Source organism: Cricetulus griseus, chromosome 2 (assembly GCF_003668045.3).
Source record: "Cricetulus griseus strain 17A/GY chromosome 2, alternate assembly CriGri-PICRH-1.0, whole genome shotgun sequence".
In the NCBI taxonomy this organism is placed as follows: Eukaryota; Metazoa; Chordata; class Mammalia; order Rodentia; family Cricetidae; genus Cricetulus; species Cricetulus griseus.
The window spans coordinates 459,711,037-459,729,432 of record NC_048595.1 but is presented as its reverse complement, the minus strand read 5'-3'; the positions used below and the strand labels follow the sequence as shown (position 1 = coordinate 459,729,432).

Sequence of the window (18,396 nt, the reverse complement as noted above, 5' to 3'; positions counted from 1 at the left end):
GTCTTATAAAAGTATGGCATCTACCAGTGTTCCTCATCTATATCCCTTAACTCCATCAGGAGACCACGGAAAAACAGCTAGCTCTATACTCAGCCTGTCTGGCTGAATGCGTTGTCCCAAAGGAACTCTGGAGACAGTATCCTGGAAGATATTCATGTCTCTGGCATCATGGTTGCCCCAGTCTAGACTACAAACAAGTATGTGGGGCACTTCTGGGAAGCCTGAGAAATAATGGCCCAGGCTCCAGTGGCCAGGTCATTAGGTCTAGCCACACCAAGCTGCAGGAACATGTGAAGGAGGCTCTGTGCAGGGTCAACAGTCCATTCATTCCTAAACGAAGTAAAGCTTCACCAACAACCAAAGTAGAAGACATTGACGGCATGGCCAATGGTTGTGGATCAAACGCATCCCTAATTGTGGTATACCTGAGCTTCTCTGTGTTCACTCTCACTAATCATGTTCACTAGTAAATCTTACATCCTAAAACAAACAAACAAACAAACAAAGAGTCCATGATGAGGGGCAGTTCTATACCATTCAGACTTGTGTTGGCCCTTCTACCGATCCATTTCTCAGGACACATCTCCATGGATCAGCAATATGTGGCCAGAGCTCTCTTCTTTTACAGCTTCAGAAAGAAGCTCCTGATTGGCCAGGTTCTGGTTCCACAGCCACAACTCTCATAGGCCCAGATGCTGCTTAGTTCACAATACAGCTTGAACTCTGACAGCCATCTAATTTCTTACTGTCTAATTTCTGTTGGATGCATAATTAAACAGATTTTGTTCTAAGGGAATTTTAGGGAAAAAAAAAAAGTTCTCCAAAAGGTGTCATTTACAGCTTACTAGTAACCCAAAGGAAAAGCAGACCACTAAACTGTAGGGGAAGCTGTAGCCACGCCTTCTTAGGGGCTGGCTACAGGTGTGCCTGACCAGGCTTGTGAGGGCGTGGTCAGAGTGACGTAGTGGGACTGCGTTTCGGTTTTGGTTTCTCTTTGCTTCTTGCTGTACAGACGGCTACCACCGGCTGGCTGGCTCGCTCTGTTAAGTAAGGCTTTTCCCTATTAAATACCCTTATATTTCTACCTGACTCCATATGGTAATTTCCCACTATATCTGTTTGTCAGAAGTGGGATATTGGAAACCCACACCCCATTTGGGACAGGCTGTGGGTTCCATCGGGCCCTCTCTCCACAGGCGTTCCCGGCTAGCAGCCGACCCGCTGCAGCTGAGCTGCTCAGAACCATCCACCCAGCTCGGAGACAGTTTCTAGCTGCCTAGAGGTGAGTAAGCCTCTGCTTTCAGCAGAGGCTTCCCCTGGCCGCTGCTGCGGGAAAGCCGCAGCCGCAAAGCTGTATACTCTCTAAGATAAGCGCAGCCGCTTTTGTGACCTCTCTCCACCGCTGACCGACTGCTGCCAAACGCCTCGGAATAACTGAACACCTGTGCTACCTGCTGGTCAAATATATTTACTGCATCTGGAGTAGAAATCAGGTAAAATTATGGCGGAATATTTATCATTTGCTAAAATTGGTAATGTTTTTGCTTATTACGTGAATTCACTGTTTGAGGAGGATGCTAATTTGCCAATTACTGGCCTATGTGCTGTAATAGCAGTTAGCTTGCTGGTACAAATAATACTATTAGCCAGAGGACTCAGGAACAGGGACAGAAATAACCTCACCACCTGCTTGCAGGAAATAACAGCTTTACGCAATGAGGTTTTGGAAAACAGATTAGGTCAGACCACAATTGTGCAGCAAGTGGAACAGAAATTGGATGATAAGCTTGGCTCTGTGTCCAATACACTAAAGACAGAGCTGTCTGATGAGATACAGCGTATTTATGATAAGATAAACACAGAGAGATCCTCCATGTCTGAGGCCTTAGAGGCTAGGCTGTCAGAAGACCATGACCAGCTAAAGAATATCTGTAGCCAGCTAGAAACTCAGATAGGCAATGTTACTCATCAACTAGATGCAACGGTGCAAAATACCCAGCATAGGGTTGAAGAATTGGACAATGCCATTCAATCAGTTATTGAAGCATCCAAGGTAGCAGATCAGAAATTTGAGTCTAGATTTGAATGTTTGGAAGATAATTTACAGTACAGGGCTGACAGATTACATAGGTCCATACGGTCGATTGCTGAGGACTCAAAATCAGCAAATCATGACCTCGAATCTAGACTCCAATACCTAGAAGGCAGTTTCCATGCCATCCAGATGCTGTCTAAGGATGATCGTATAAAAGACCTAGAAAAACATGTAGATGAGCAGTTAGAGCAATTTACAGATTCACTAACGTGCTTGGAATCTTTTATGATTAAGGAGATTGAAACTTTTCAAAAGGATATCATTGCTAGGCTTAAAGATCATTGGGATGCCTCAGAAGCAGAATCACTCCAATCCCAGGCACCTACTCCACCCAGGTATCGTGACTATTCTTCTAAGGTTGTTACTCGTACACCATTAGTGTACCCAGCTACCATGGTAGAAAAGCCAGCTTCTAAGAAACACCCTCATGGACGAATGGCTTATGAATGGCAACCTATACAGCTGAAGGATCTTAAGAATATTAAAGAATCAGTTGTCTCATATGGTCTCCATAGCCCATACGTAAAACAGCTATTACATTCATGGGAAACCTTTAACAGGGTGACACCCACAGACTGGAAAAGATTGGTAGCAGCTGTACTTGAGAATTCATGCCAAATCCAGTGGAAGGCATTGGTAAGGGAAGAGGCAAAGCTCCTTGAGCGTCAGGGCATAAAGGAAGGTTTTGAAGCCCCTCTAGATAAGCTTCTTGGTCAGGGTATTTATGCAGACCCACAGGTTCAGGCTGAATATGATGACGATATACTGTCCCTATGCAGGAAAGCAGCATTAAATGCCTGGGATAAGGTTCGTGAGCCAGGAGAACGCCTAGAAGCTTATACCAGAATAGAACAGGGACCTACAGAACAGTTCCAAGACTTCTTACAAAGGTTAACTAGGGCAGCAGAATTACAGGTAACAGATCCAGAAACAAGACAATCAAGTATATATACAATAGCTTATGAAAATGCAAACCCTATATGCAAAAGAATACTTTTGCCTTTAAAGATCAGATCAGCTCCGCTAGAAGAATGGGTTTTGTATGCAGCCAACATTGACTATAATGTGCAAGATACTGGAGCTTGGGTAGGAGAAGCCATCTCCAAAGGTTTAAAACGGCAACAGGAAATTAAAAGGTCTAGAGGTGAGGATGTAAGGGCTTGGCAAGGAGAAGCACCTTACAGAGGTCAACATAGATACCAAGAGGCTAGAGGTTACTACTACTAAGAACCAGAACCTTGGGGAGGAAAAGCCTTCCCCTTGAGACCACAAAGGCTCCAGGAACCTAGATGTTTCAACTGTGGTAAAATGGGACATACTAAGAGAAATTGTAGACAAATAAATTCTAACAATGCCTCATATGGAAGGCCACTGCCTTCTGGATGGTGTAGAAGATGTGGTAAGGGCAGACACTGGACCAATGAATGTAGATCGACCAGGACATACAAGGAAACCCGTTAAGGTCAGGAAACCCCGAGGGGGGGCCTCAAGAAGGCCCCCACATCGAGAAAGGTCAGGTCATTCCCAATAGCAGTGGAAGACAATCTCTCACAGGAACAATAGATAGTTCTTTGCCTATTGTGAAAAAAGATACTGCTCTAGATGGTAGTTTGAATAGTGATGAAGAATCAAGTGTGAATGGACAAAATGAGAAACGCATATTTTGGCAAGCTTCTATTAATGATAAAAGGCCTCAGTTGAAAGTGAAAATTAATAATAAAGTTATTTCTGGCTTAGTGGACACTGGGGCGGATGTAACTATTATTACTCAAAAGTCTTGGCCTCAGAAATGGCCTCTTAGAGAGGCAAATGTACAATTTTTAGGAATTGGAACTCTATCTAGAGTTCGACAGAGTGTTAACTCAGTGGTCTGCATTGGACCGGAAGGACAGAAAGGGATACTGAAACCATACGTGGCAGATATAGCTATAAATCTCTGGGGTCGTGATCTCTTACAGCAATGGAATACTCAGATTAATATTCCTCCAGTGTCAGATACAAATTATGTACAATCTTTAGATAGTAGAAAAGATCTGGTAAGACGCTATGGAAAATGATTACCAACCATCCATGCTGTACAGAAACTAGGTACAAATGATGGACCTTCAGAGGCACCAAAGGCCCTGCCATTGAAGTGGCTTACAGATGAACCAGTTTGGGTAGGACAATTGCCTATGACCTCTGAGAAGCTAGAGGCTTTAGAAAAGTTAGTACAGGAACAGCTAGACGCTGGACATATAGAGGAATCTACCAGTCCTTGGAATTCTCCTGTATTTGTCATCAAAAAGAAGTCAGGTAAGTGGAGAATGCTGACAGACCTGAGAGCTATAAATAAGGTAATTCAACCAATGGGCTCTCTGCAACCTGGAATGCCATTACCTTCCTTAATACCTAAAGGATGGCCTATCATAGTCATTGATCTAAAAGACTGTTTTTTCACAATACGTTACAGGAAAATGATAGAGAAAAATTTGCATTTACTGTACCAACTCTTAATAATTCACAGCCAGTTAGGAGATATCAGTGGAGGGTTTTGCCACAAGGAATGCTAAATAGCCCTACTTTGTGTCAACACTTTGTACAGCAACCTTTGGGAATAATTCGTAAGAAATTTTCACAATCTCTTGTTTATCATTACATGGATGATATTCTTTTATCAGATTCTAATAAGGAAACTTTGGAACGTATGTTTGAAATGGTGAAGGAAGTTCTGCCTCGTTGGGGATTACAGATTGCACCAGAAAAGATACAAAGAGGAAATTCTATTAACTATTTAGGTTACAAGATAGACTTACAGAGAATCAGACCTCAAAAGGTACAAATTAGGAGAGATCGGTATCAAACTCTTAATTCTCTTCAGAAATTATTAGGGGAAATTTCTCAATTACAGACAATTATTGGTGTAGAAGGACATGACTTAAAGCATTTAAAAATGGCCCTTAAAGGTGATAAGGACCTAAACAGTCCTAGAATATTATCTGATGAGGCAGAAAAAGAGTTACAATGGGTAGAAAACAGAATATTGAATGCACATGTAGATCGGATAAACCTTAATTTAGACTGTATTCTGGTTATCTTGCCATCCAGAGAATACCCTTCTGGAATTCTGATGCAAAGGGAAGACACTATATTGGAATGGATATTTCTGCCACATAAACAGAATAAAAAGTTAAAGACATATATAGAAAAGATTTCTGATTTGATTTTAAAGGGTAAATTAAGACTTCGTCAGCTGACTGGAAAAGATCCAGCAGAAATTATAGTACCTTTAACTAATGAAGAAATTTCTTCCTTATGGAAAGATAATGAATATTGGCAAATAGCTCTTACTGACTTTTTGGGAACAATTAGCAACAACTATCCCAAAACTGACAGAATTAAATTCATAAAAAAGACAGTCTGGATTCTTCCACGTATTGTAAGACAAACTCCCATTTCTGGAGTTCTTACCTTCTACACTGATGCCAACAAATCAGGTAAGGCAGGTTATAAAGCAGGTGAGGTAAGTAAAGTAGTTCAAAGTCCATATACATCTGTACAGAAGGCAGAATTATATGCAATTCTCATGGTACTTAAGGATTTTACAGAACCTCTTAATATAGTTACTGATTCCCAATATGCAGAGAGAGTCGTGTTACACATTGAGACTGCAGAATTTGTTCCTGATAATACAGAATTAACTTCTCTGTTTTTACAATTACAGGAAACTATCAGAAACAGAAGTAATCCTATATACATTACACATATCAGATCCCATACGGGTCTGCCTGGCCCACTAGCACAAGGCAATGATAAGACTGATCGTTTACTAATTGGAAGTATGCTAGAAGCCTCAGAATTTCATAAGAAACACCATGTAAATAGCAAAGGTTTGAAAAAGGACTTCTCCATCACTTGGCAACAAGCCAAGGAGATAGTGAAAAACTGTCCTACTTGTTCCTTTTATAATCAAACTCCATTGCCAGCAGGTTGTAATCCTAAGGGCATTCGGAGAAATGAGGTTTGGCAGATGGATGTCTTTCACTTTGCAGAGTTTGGAAATTTGAAATATGTGCATCATACTATAGACACATTCTCAGGGTTCCAATGGGCTACTGCTCTGAAAAAGATGATTCTGTTATTATACACCTGCTAGAGGTGATGGCAGTTATGGATATACCTGTACAAATAAAAACTGACAATGCTCCAGCATATGTCTCTACGAAATTGGAACAATTTTTCAAATATTATAACATAAAGCATGTTACTGGTATACCACACAATCCTACAGGACAAGCAGTGGTTGAGCGATCTAATAGAACACTTAAGGAGATGCTCAACAAACAAGCTTGGAAGACTAAACCCCCCAAACATAGGTTGCATAATGCTTTATTAACACTAAACTTTCTTAATGCCAATGAAAAAGGACAAACAGCTGCAGAAAGACACTGGACTATGGAAAAAACTGCTGAACTCAATCAGCCAGTATACTTCAAAGATGTACTAACCTCTGTATGGAAACCAGGACATGTGTTACGTTGGGGTAGGGGTTTTGCATTGGTTTCTACAGGAGAAGAAAAACTTTGGATACCATCAAAGTTGATCAAGATTCGAGTGGAAAAGGAAAAACCTCTCGACGAGGACAAATGACAGGTATTCTACTAAGGTATATCTTATAAACTAAATAGAAACCTCCCAAAGGAAAGGGAAGTGTTTTGCTTTTATCTTCACAGGAAAACTCATCTTCAGAAGGCAAAGGACACTGCATGGGTAGATACTTAAGAAGAAAAGGTAGCTATAACCATCAAATAGAAGGAATGTGCCATACGGTAAACTTTACAGCTGTCTCTCAAAAAACTCTATTTCTCTTTATTTCCTAGTCCCTATTCAATTAAACCAATGCTGGATTTAGAGGTGGATTTGGCTTTCCTCCTCTAAAATCCAAGCACGTTATTTAACTAAACTTTAGTGTTTCTGTGTTGTATCAAGAAGCCAATTGATGTAATACAGAATAAAAGAAGAATTTGGGGACTGTCTTTGTCTTTTCTTGGATCTTTCTCTCAAGGTGTACACCCTTTCATAATTGTTATGCTCTCATGGTTGCATTCCCTAGCATGTGTACATACACAAGCAAACATTTCTCTGCTAACTGTTTATGTTTGAGTCCCACACAGCCAATGAAGACCTGCCTGACAGCAATCCCTGGACACCCTGGAAAGAAAATGGGCCACACCTCCTCGACTGCACTGGATCCAACTTGCTCCATTTCAACTGACACTCCGGCCAGAGGTTCGGGTACTGACTTCAATCAAGTTGAGGATTTCAAGCGAGATCTTCAATCAAGTGAATCCCATCTAACATGGACTGGATACTAACATTTTCTTTCTACAGGACCCCACATGACTATCATCGTCCCATTTCAGCAGGAAGTAACTTGGAGAATGCTATGCCCCCTTTCCCCATTGTTGTTATTTAGGATAGTGTATATACCTAGTTAGGAATAGCTTCCTATTGTTTATGGTTCGGATTGGAAGGAGGTGTTCAGGCTTGGACACCTCTTTCAGATGACTTTAGGGTTTAGTTAAAATAGATAGTTAGGATGTGACATAAGCAGATTGTTGTTATCTTCTTATATTTTACCTTTATACTGTTAAGTTTTAATCCTCTTTTAGACTAAAAAGGGAATTGTAGGGGAAGCTGTAGCCACGCCTTCTTAGGGGCTGGCTACAGGTGTGCCTGACCAGGCTTGTGAGGGCGTGGTTAGAGTGACGTAGTGGGACTGCGTTTCGGTTTTGGTTTCTCTTTGCTTCTTGCTGTACAGACGGCTACCACCGGCTGGCTGGTTCGCTCTGTAAGTAAGGCTTTTCCCTATTAAATACCCTTATATTTCTACCTGACTCCGTATTGGTAATTTCCCACTATACTAAACCCTGAATGACAACGAGGCCCAAGGTCATATGTGCTGTGAAGCCTTCTTCCCAAGCAAGTAGGTGCTGGCAACCATGTCAACTATACCCAAAAGAGTACCCCAATAGACCTGGTTCATGTAACCTGGAAATGGAAGACACGTAGTGACTCACACTATCCTTCTACATAATTTCTTTAGCTCTTATGTGCTAGTGGCTCTTGTGTGTTTAGCAGAGGCTTTGTGTATGTCCTCAAAATATCATTTCCTGTATTTACACAGTTCCTTTGCTTCTTGTGTGTTAGCAGCTCTTGTGTGTTTAGTAGCTCTTGTGTTGTGTTTTTAGCAGAGGATCTGTGTGTGTCCTAGAAATGTCCTGCGATGAAGCTCCACGTTGCTCAGAAATCTAAATTTTGCTACTTATGTCAACAAGAGACATTAAAAAAAAAAAAGAGCCTGAGCTATTTTTCACTATTTCCAACTCTCATTGTTTTAAAAAATGTGCCTGAGTGTTTTGCTTGCAAACATGTCACTGTACCACGTGTGTGCCTGATACTTACAGAGGTCAGTATATGACACAAGATCTTCTGGAACTGGAATTAGGGATAGTTGGGTACCACCATATGGGTGGGAACCAAACCCCAGTCAGTCCCCTGCAAAAACAGGCAGAGCGTGTGCTCAACCACCGAGCCATATTTCCAGCCTTTTAATTATGCTTATGCTTGATGGGGGATGTTCTTCTGTATATATGTTTCTCTTATTGGTTGACGCTAAAACACTGGCCAGACAGGAAGTATAGACGAGGTTACGAGATGAGGAGATTCTGGGTAGAGGAAAGAGAGAGAAGCGAGAGGAGACGCCATGTAGCGGAAGGCAGAGTAGCAGGTCCTGACCCTTCTCCAGTGAGGTGAGAAATACCACATGGAGACACCTACACAGAAATGGGTTAATAATTAAGACAGAACTACCCAGTAAGAAGCCCAAGCTATCGACCAAACAGTTTCTAATCAATAGAAGCCTCTATGTTTTTATTTGGGACTGTGGGACCAGGCGGGCCAGAAACCCCAACTACACTTATTTCTAACAGGAATTCTGAATTCTATCCAATAGAATATGAATAGTGACTAATACTCTTGACAGTGAATGCTGTAAGAAGGGTAGAAAACGTTTGAATATTAAAAAGTATTACTACATGTACAATTTTATTCCAGGATTTATAATCCAGATCTCAAAATCTTAAGAAATGAGCTAAAAGTTTACTAAAGGAATTATGTTATTCACAAAATGATATAAATATAGTACACTAATCATTTATTAATAGCAGGTTTCTCATGGTTTGACAGTTTTAAAAGCCTTAATAAATAAAACACATCAAGGTAAACGTTTATTCTGCAGTTTCTTTAGCTAGAACAGCTACCCTTCCTTCTTTGACTGACAAGTACTTCACTACCACACGTCTTCAGATACAAGTGGGTCATCTCCTTCCAGCAGCTGAACTCAAGTACACAACTGGATCAGCACTGCCCTCATGAGTCCTTCCCCTACTCAAATAAAAGACATAGCGTTCAGGCTACCTGCAGGCAGCAGCCTCTGAGAGCTGACAGAGAACCAACTGCCATCACCGGATGTCCTAGTGCTTGGGTAGCCCCTCAGTCACACAGGTGAGAGAAATTTCTATCTTAAGTGAGAAAAAAATTGTACATTCTACCTTAAACTACTACCTTGAAATTTTGGACAGTTATGCCTTGAAAAGTGTACGTTTTGAGTATTTCTACTAACTGGTATATAAGTGGTGATCAAAACTTCCACGTAACAAACTGAAATTCCTTCTTTAACTTACTAGGGTATTTTGCTCATAAACTTGTATGGAAAATCCACGAGTCTGGTGAAGGGTCTCAAGAATTTATTTAGGTATAAAACAGGGGCAACTGATACAGGACAGGTTAGATGCTGCTACTGTTTCAGCTGCCTTCATCCAGTTGTTCTGTCCAGGGGTGAAGAACAAGCTGCCTGCTCTGCTCTGACCACCCAGCAAGAGAGTGAGAGACCCTTCCCCTCAGTTTATCAGTTGTCATGAAGCAGACAAGACCAAGACCCTAGGGCTTGGTGTGCTAAAAGTCATTGGCTAAAAGTATCAAAATCCCACAACATTGCTGGGCATTGGTGGCACACACCTTTAATCCCAGCACTCGAGAGGCAGAGGCAGGTGGATCTCTGTGGTTCGAGGCCAGCCTGGTCTACAGTGCTAGTTCCAGGACAACCTCCAAAGCAATAGAGAAACCCTGTCTCGAAAAACCACCAAAAAAAAAAAAAAAAAAAAAAAACCCACAACATAAACTCAAATGAAACTCTCAGTTTCTCAGGAAAAAGTCTGATACCAAATACAAGACCCTGAGTAGGGGTGCTGGGTATATTGGTATCTACCAATCCCAGGCTCAGGACTTATGAGTTTGAGGCCAGCCTGTGCTCTACAGGGAGACCCCGTGGAAGGAAGGGGAAGGAGAAAAAGAAGAGAGATAAGGAAAAGAATGGGATAGGAAGGGAAGGAAAAGGGGGAGGGAGGAAAGGAGGAAGGAAGGGGAGAGGAATGTGGAGAAGACAGGAAAGGGGAGGGAAGGGAGAAGGAAGGAAGGGAAGAGAAGGGAGAGAGAGGGGAAGAAAAGGGGAGGAGAGTAGAGGGAGGAAAAAGGGGAGGGAGAAGAGAGGGGCAAGGGAAGGTGGAGAGGAAGTGTGTGTGGGGGGATCCTAGGGTTGGAAAACTACACAACTGGAAGACAATGTTCCCACCACAATCTGCTCACCCCAAGCAAACCACTCAGTAAGAGCTGACAACTTGTTTTCTGAAGCTTACTCAATGGAAAGAGGTAGCACCCAAAGATGGACAGTAAGGGGGGGTGTGGTGCTTCTTCACTTGGTCCCACAATAAACAGTTGGGTGCAGGGATCAGGCTCAAAGTATCTCACACCTTCAGGAGGAACAGTAGCTACCAGTTCCCCTGAGCTCTACCAGGGCACAGGGTGTGGCAAGGCACCTGCAGAAGCCCCTGTCAGACTGGGAACCATACCTTGCCGTCTGGGCTCCCTTGTCGTCGTCAGAGCTCACGCCCACATCGCATGTGTCGTCCGCGGCAGGAGAAGCTGCCTGCTCCTCTTTTCTATTGTCCTGTTTCCACTTCTTTCTCCTCCGTTTTTTTTTCTTCACAGAACTTGGAGTGAAAACCGTCTCTGTTTCCAGGGCGAGAGAAGCATCTGAGCTTTGAGATGGCCTTTCATCTCCACTTGATTTCACCAAAGGGCTGTCAATGTCTTTAAAGAACTGGTCTTCAGTAGGAATTGGTGAGGTGGCAAGATAAGCAGGCAGTTTTTCCTTAAAGAGCAAAAAGAAAAGTTACTCACAAAAAACTGGACAGTTATCAAAACAATAATTAATTCCTCAAGTATACAACTTTTCACAGGGGTTGGAAGGCACAGTTCCTAAACCTAAAGCTAAGAAAGTAAGTCACCTTGCTAGACTCAAATAAGCATTAGTTCATTTCAGAATGTAACTGAGTCAGCTCAGCAAAAGATGGAAAAAGCTGCAATTAAATTCTGAGCCAATTAGCCAGATGGTGGTAGTGCACACCTTTAATCCCAGCACTCGGGAGGCAGAGGCAGGAGGATTTCTGTGAGCTGGAGGCCAGCCTGGTCTACAGAGTGAGTTCCAGGATAGCCAGGGCTACACAGAGAAACCCTGTCTCAAACAACAACAAATCTGAGCCAATTATATTCTGTACAAAGAGCTATCCAAGTGGCAGCCTTGTGCTGAGTATGACAAGGACTGACACAATGGTAACAATGTGGTGAAGCAGAGAACAGGTCAAGGCCACATCTGACGAGGGCTGCAAGGTGAGTGAGGCCAGGAACCAGGAAGAGGCCCAATGAATGGAGGGTGAGGGAAGGGATTATGACAGAAGCAGCAGCCTACCATGAATGAAATCAGTGAATTTCATCCCAAATACCCTTTCAGGGGTTCAAAAGAAGAAAACGTGGTCCAATATTTAGAATAAGTATTCAACTTAATTCGGAGTGTGTGTGTGTGTGTGTGTGTGTGTGTGTGTGTGTGTGTGTGTGTGTGTGAATACTGTGTGCTGCACAGTATCAGTACGGCATCAGAGAAGTTCTCGCCATCTAGATACCAAACTCAGGTAGTCAAGCCTACACGAAATGTGCCTTAACCTGTAAACATGTCTTCCAAATTTAAAGGTCACATATGTACATGCTCACACACACACAGTAACAGAGATATGCCTCAAGGCAGAACGGAATGAATTCAAGTCAAGCATAAGTTTCAATGGACAGGAGGCAGGAAAGCCTCTGATACTGGATATTCTCCAAACCCCGCAAGCTGGTGTCAGCTCTTTTTCAGAAGTTTACTTCAACATGTACTGAAAGCTTGTTTAATCAATAACAATCATTATTGACCAGCTGTCTTGAGACATGTTCTTAAAGCCTGACATGTGCACAGGGGCCGTGCCTTTGAGAACTTACATATTCTTCTTCCGTCTCCTCTACAAAGAAGGCTTCTCCATTGTCACCCAATTTCATGTGAAGATCCACTGCGTTACCATTGATTTCTATGTCAATCTAAGGAGCAAACAAACATAATTCAGCACAAAGAGTCTTTCATTCAGGCTAATCTAAACCTAAATTCTTGGCTCACAAGCTAAACTTGGCACTGGGTTTCCCAGAGAAACACTGCTACTAGCCCCAGAGCCTACCTCTAAAAGAAATAAACTTGGGTACTGAGAGAGGCAGGCAGCCGAGAATTGCAAGAAAATGTTTTCACAGCATTTTAAAGTTTACTGCTTAATCTCTCAATTTCTCTTCAGAGGACAGGGTCCTGCTAAGCAGCCTACCCTGATCTTGAACTCCCAGCACTCTGCCTCAGATGTTCCAAGTGCCACAGTTACAGGTCTGACACATTATGCCCATCTTAACCTGCCAAATTTTTTGAAATGGGAGAAATATTGTTAGCAAACATTTCTGTGCTTTCCAAGTTACAGCATAAGCAGGGCTTGTCTCACAGGATTCAAACATGCAAATGTTTCAGTAACCCTAGTGTTGAGCTGTGAGTGAGTTCTCTGCTGGTATTTTTATTCCAGGTCAGTATGCAACAACAGATGCTGTCAGTGCCAGTGAGCAACCACTGTTCTTCTGTGAAGTCTGCTGGGGGCTGACACTGTGTTCAGCCACAGAGCAAAGCCTGGGGGTATGTGGCTATAGAGATCTAACTTCTGTATGTGTGTGTATGTGTATGTATATCTTTGTGTATGTTGTGTGCGTGTGTACATGTGTGTGCATGGAGGTCAGAGACCAACTGACAGCGTTGTAAGAAAAATTCAGCTTTCTCAAGGTGTCACCTGGTATATTAGTCCACATCCCTCGTCAAGGAAACTTCTTGCCACAGATGGCGATCACTACAGAAAACCACAACCTCCCAAATGCAGAGCTGGGGAGCCCAGTCCCAACGTATACAAAAAACTGCACTCATGGAACATTGCAGAAGAAAGGCAGAAAGACTGTAAGAGCCAGGGAGGATCTGGGAGTCGGCTGGAGGATTGGGTTTCCTGGGGATGTTAGAGGTGACACCTACAGAGCATCACCAACTGGACTACTCAGCATGAGCTGAACAAAGACAACAACACACATGCTAATGTGGATGGGGTGGGAGACCAAGAAGCTTCAACCTTATACATATATGATACATATATGATAACAGGCAACTACGGAATGCTAAGTATGAGAAACTCTTCCCCAGGCAAGAGCAAACCAAGTGCTTATCATGATCTGTCCTGAAAACATACATACAAATAACATTATACAGACTAAGTGGGATATACTTACACATTTCAGAACACACACACACACACACACACACACACACACACACACACACACACACACACACCCTACCAGTTTCCTGATTTACCAGCTGAGACATCCTAGAAGTAATGATACCTTAGTAGTAATGGGAAAAACCTGTGGCCAGGTCATTCCTTTTAAATACTAATTTACTTAAAAGCAACCAGAGCTCTTCTGATATGTAAAATGAATGATTCTAAGTTTGAAGCAAGGAAGCAGATTTTCCTAGACTAGCATATGGAGGAAGGAAAAAAATGGACCAATTTGTGCAACTAAAATTATAAGGATATGGGAAAATCTATACAGTAAAACGAATACCTATGAATTCACATGGATAGAAACTGAGTAACTGAATAATTAAATAGAAATGAGAACAAAGATAGCCCTTTGTATGCTAAAATTTGTGGGCAACAATATGGGAAACAGTAATATTTGTACAGCAAGCCTCATGAGGCAAAAAACAAACAAAAGCAAACATTCTCCTACAAGTGGATCCATGATGGAAAAACCCTAGGAGACACCATGAATCAAGGGATTCAAAGTTTCTATCAACAATACTAAGACACGCAGTACAGATGATGCCCACCCTTTAGTAAAAGTGAGCATCATTCTGTATTCTTATTTCAAAGAACCAAATGGCAAACTCACACTGAGCGACAATCTACACAATGACTCCTGTATCCTTACCAGATCAGTCACAGGGGAGGACTAAGGAGCATTAAGGGCCATGTGCAATACAAATCAACATTAGATAGGGTACTGGGACAGAAAGCAGAAAGTCCTAGAAAAACCGATGAACTCTGGACTATGCCTCTGGTTCACAGCATATGCCAATATAAATTTCTGGTTTTGGCCAAAGTACAATGGCCATATAAAATGCTAACATTAAGGAGAAGAAATTGGGCAAAAGAAACTTTTAATTTTTTATTTCTTAAAATTGTTCTATTTATTTCTGAATATTGGGAGGAGGGCAGAGGCCATGGTGCTCAAGTGGAGGTTTAAGAACAACTTTCCGGAGTTGATTCTTTTTTTGCCACCAAGTTCCAAGGACTGAACTTCTGCCATCACACTTGGATGACAAACACTGTCACTACTGGCCATTCTCACCCACCTAAAAGGGGTTTTATGAATTATATTTATAATTTGACTGGAAGTCAAAAATTAACTAAAAAAAAAAAAAAGTAAAAAAAAAAAATCAAAAGCACTTGGGAGGCAGAGGCATGTGAATCTCTGTGGGTTTGAGGTTAGCCTGGTCTACACAGCAAGTTTCAGGACAGCCAGTGTTGCAAAGTAAGAACCATCTCAAAAACCAAACAATAAATAAATGAAAGCTGGTCAGCATGACCCATGTCCATAATCCTAGCACCAGGAGAATCAAGAAGGAAGACAGTAAATTTGAAGGTAGCCTGGACTATATACAGAGCTCCTGGCCAACTTGCACTGCATAGTGAAACCCTGTTTCAAACATATAAACAAGGTAATAAAACTCCTTAAGAAAAAAAAAAAAAAACATGGGGAACCATCAGAGACTAGAGCAGACTAAGGTGACAGGACAACTCAATGTTTCTTATCCCGAATGCTGAAATAGTTTGCATGGTAAAAACACATGTTAAAACTTGTCATGCATTCTTTCAAAGCATGTACTTTATCGTATGCTTATTACAAATAAATCAAAAAGGTAAGTATCATATACAGTTAATAATACACTAATTACCCTACACAAACACATTCCTTTTACCTTTTAGAGGAAATGGCCACATGTGCCATTGTGTGTGTGTGAGTGTACACACACACACACACACACACACACACACACACACACACACACACACACACACACACACACACACACACACACACACACACACACACACACACACACACACACACACACACACACACACACACACCCCTAAGTGAACCTTTGTGAAAAGGCATCAGGTTGATCTTGTGTGCCTTTCTGGATTGCTCGACACTTTATATACTGAAGCAAGATTTCTCTGGACCTTAGGGCACACTTTGGTTAGTGTACCTAGACAGTTTGTTCCCGTGGAACAGGTGGAAATGGGTATTCAATAGTTAACAGTTAATGGAATTAACTGTTGGCCTAGTGAAGCAATCAAATCCCCAATTACAAAGCTTGCAGAGAATGCCCCATCAGTTCTTCATCACCTATAGACAACAAGTGCTTACACACAGTGGTTGCAGCTCTGAAAGGCCAAAAGACTGAGTCACCCAATCAATCAGAAACCTGGCTCCAGGGTGGGGTGGGGTGGGGTGTAGTGTGGCTGGGGAGAACTTACTGGAAAGACCCTCCCCCCAAAGAACTTTTATAAATAGATCCTTGAACACCTAATGAGAAACTTCAGGGCATAAATGGTTTGAGTTCACCCCCAATCTGAAAGTACTTATAGTGTCACTACAAAAAATACAAAGATGTCATCGGTTAATCCCAGTACTCAGGAGGCAAAGGCAAGTGATCTTTGTGAGTTCGAGGCCAGCCTGGTCTACAGAGCGCATTCCAGAACAGCCAGGGCTACACAGAGAAACCCTGTCTGGAAAAATGAAACAAAAAATCTACAAAGAAACAAATACCAAGGCACTAAGTATGGCTGGATAAGGCTGTCCTGGGGCGGGGGGACGACTAAGTCGACAGTAGACCTGTAGCTGCTTTTGTTCTTTCTCTGAAGGTGATTAAGCAAAGGCTAGTCTGCAAAATCTAGTGCAGAATGACTCTAACACTTTGAAAAGAGGAAAGAAAAAGGCTAGTTTTGGGAAATCAACAAAAAGCTCATCACGCTTAACTTATATGTGTTGGTCTTTAACACACACATTTCCATCTGTTCCAGGAAGTGGGGCAGTGCTCTTCCAGGGCTCCAAAATGTTAGTAAGAGTGGCTGGTATCATCCAGGTAGACAATGTGGGCATGAAAAGTTGCCAACTACACACTCTGCAAAGTTTTATTAACTAACTCAGTTTTAAAACTACACACACACACACACACACACACACACACACACACACACACACACACACACATACACACACACACACACACACTTCAAAAACCTCCCTACGGCCCAATACTCAAGGGAGGGAAAGGATATTAAAAACAAAACAAAAACCAAAAATCCAAACAACAATACTCCCCCAATAAAAGCAAAAGAGGAAAAACACATTCTATTGGGGAATTAGTTTCTTTTAAACAAATATAACCTACACCTGATTCCACGAGCTCAGTCTACTTAGTCATAATCAGTATAATAGTATTCTTTCTACCTACCTACCAACTAACCAACAACAGGGTCTCATGTATCTCATGAGCAGAGGATGACCCTGACCTTCTAGTGGTCCTTTTGTCTGTCCATCCTCAGTGCTTAGGTTACAGGCACTGGCCACTATGTCTGACTCATATATGCAGTGACAGTGACGGAACCCAAGGCTTTGTACATCTATGCAAATATTATACTGACGGATATACCTCTCTAGCCTGTAGTATTTTTAGAGAGCCTCTTTTTTTTTTTTTTTTTTTAATTAAGACTTTAAAGCCTGCATGTGAACCACAGGGTACATATCAGGGGGAGTCTGAGTAACTTTCCATTATGCTCTCTTGTTCCACCGTGTGGGTCTCAGAGGTTAAACTTGGGTCATCAGAACTGATGGCAAAAGTTTTACCTCACTGAGTCATCTTGCTGGTCCTACACTATTTTAAAGTGCTGCCTTAAGTAAAGGAAAATTTTCTTTTTCAAAATAAGCTCAACTTCCTTGTTTTTAACTATCTTCTAAGTTTCAACATGTAGGATTTATCTTCATAATTTCAGTTTCTTTTTCATTTGGAGAAACTTCCTGTAATAGAATCTTGTGAATTTAGAAGCTACTTCAAAAACAATGGTTCCTTATCGCTGTCTTCAATAGCATTCAAGAAAACAAAAGAGTGGTGGGGTGTGTGCACTCCTTTTCCACCTTAAAACAGGCTGCACACTGCACTTACCACTTTCTCCTTGGATCTCAGGACTCCCAGCTTTCCAAAGCGCACGTGAAAAGGTGAGCACTGGTAGGTGCCATCCTGCTGCCGAACCACAACAACATCGATGCACCCAGACAAAGTGGCTTGGTTAATGCCCTTGTAGAGTTCCTTTACAGTGACGAGCACCTGCCCCGCCAGCTGGCCCACATAATTCATGGTTTGAGACTGTAAGAAAATACATATGATGTCAGCACTGAATTTGCCAACTAATAACAATGACCAAAAAAAGCTTTTTTTGATTAAACATACACTTGTTTGCTACTCAGAGCCCATTCCTCTCCTGCTGCAGCTGCTGCTGGGTTCACATCTCTACACAAGGACAGACACCGCTGACCGGGAGGTGGCCTCTAGGTGGGGCCTGAGGCTGCGGAAGTTCCACTTCCTTTTACAGCCCCAGGGTGGGGCCAACTGTCATGAAGTCCACTAACTCCATCTCCCTCCACCAATAGAGCTCAGGACCTGTAGAGAATCAACGAAAGAACCCTAACAG

At 42.1% G+C, this 18,396-nt stretch overlaps 1 protein-coding gene across 4 annotated transcripts in view; it reads right to left on the bottom strand.

The window, feature by feature from the left end:
• Positions 1–18,396, bottom strand: part of Lpin2 (lipin 2) — an 81,550-nt gene that overhangs the window by 22,608 nt on the left and 40,546 nt on the right. For 3 of the 4 annotated variants that reach the window (XM_027397833.2, XM_027397829.2, XM_027397828.2), the window contains exons 2-4: positions 17,871–18,071; positions 12,506–12,601; positions 11,044–11,345 (exon numbers count right to left, since the gene is read on the bottom strand). In XM_027397833.2, the coding sequence (XP_027253634.1) occupies positions 11,044–11,345; positions 12,506–12,601; positions 17,871–18,062 (590 nt within the window). In that variant the 5' untranslated portion in view covers positions 18,063–18,071. Of the gene's footprint in view, positions 1–11,043; positions 11,346–12,505; positions 12,602–17,870; positions 18,072–18,155; positions 18,346–18,396 lie in introns of those variants that run through there. The other variant, XM_027397832.2, reaches the window with a different exon arrangement.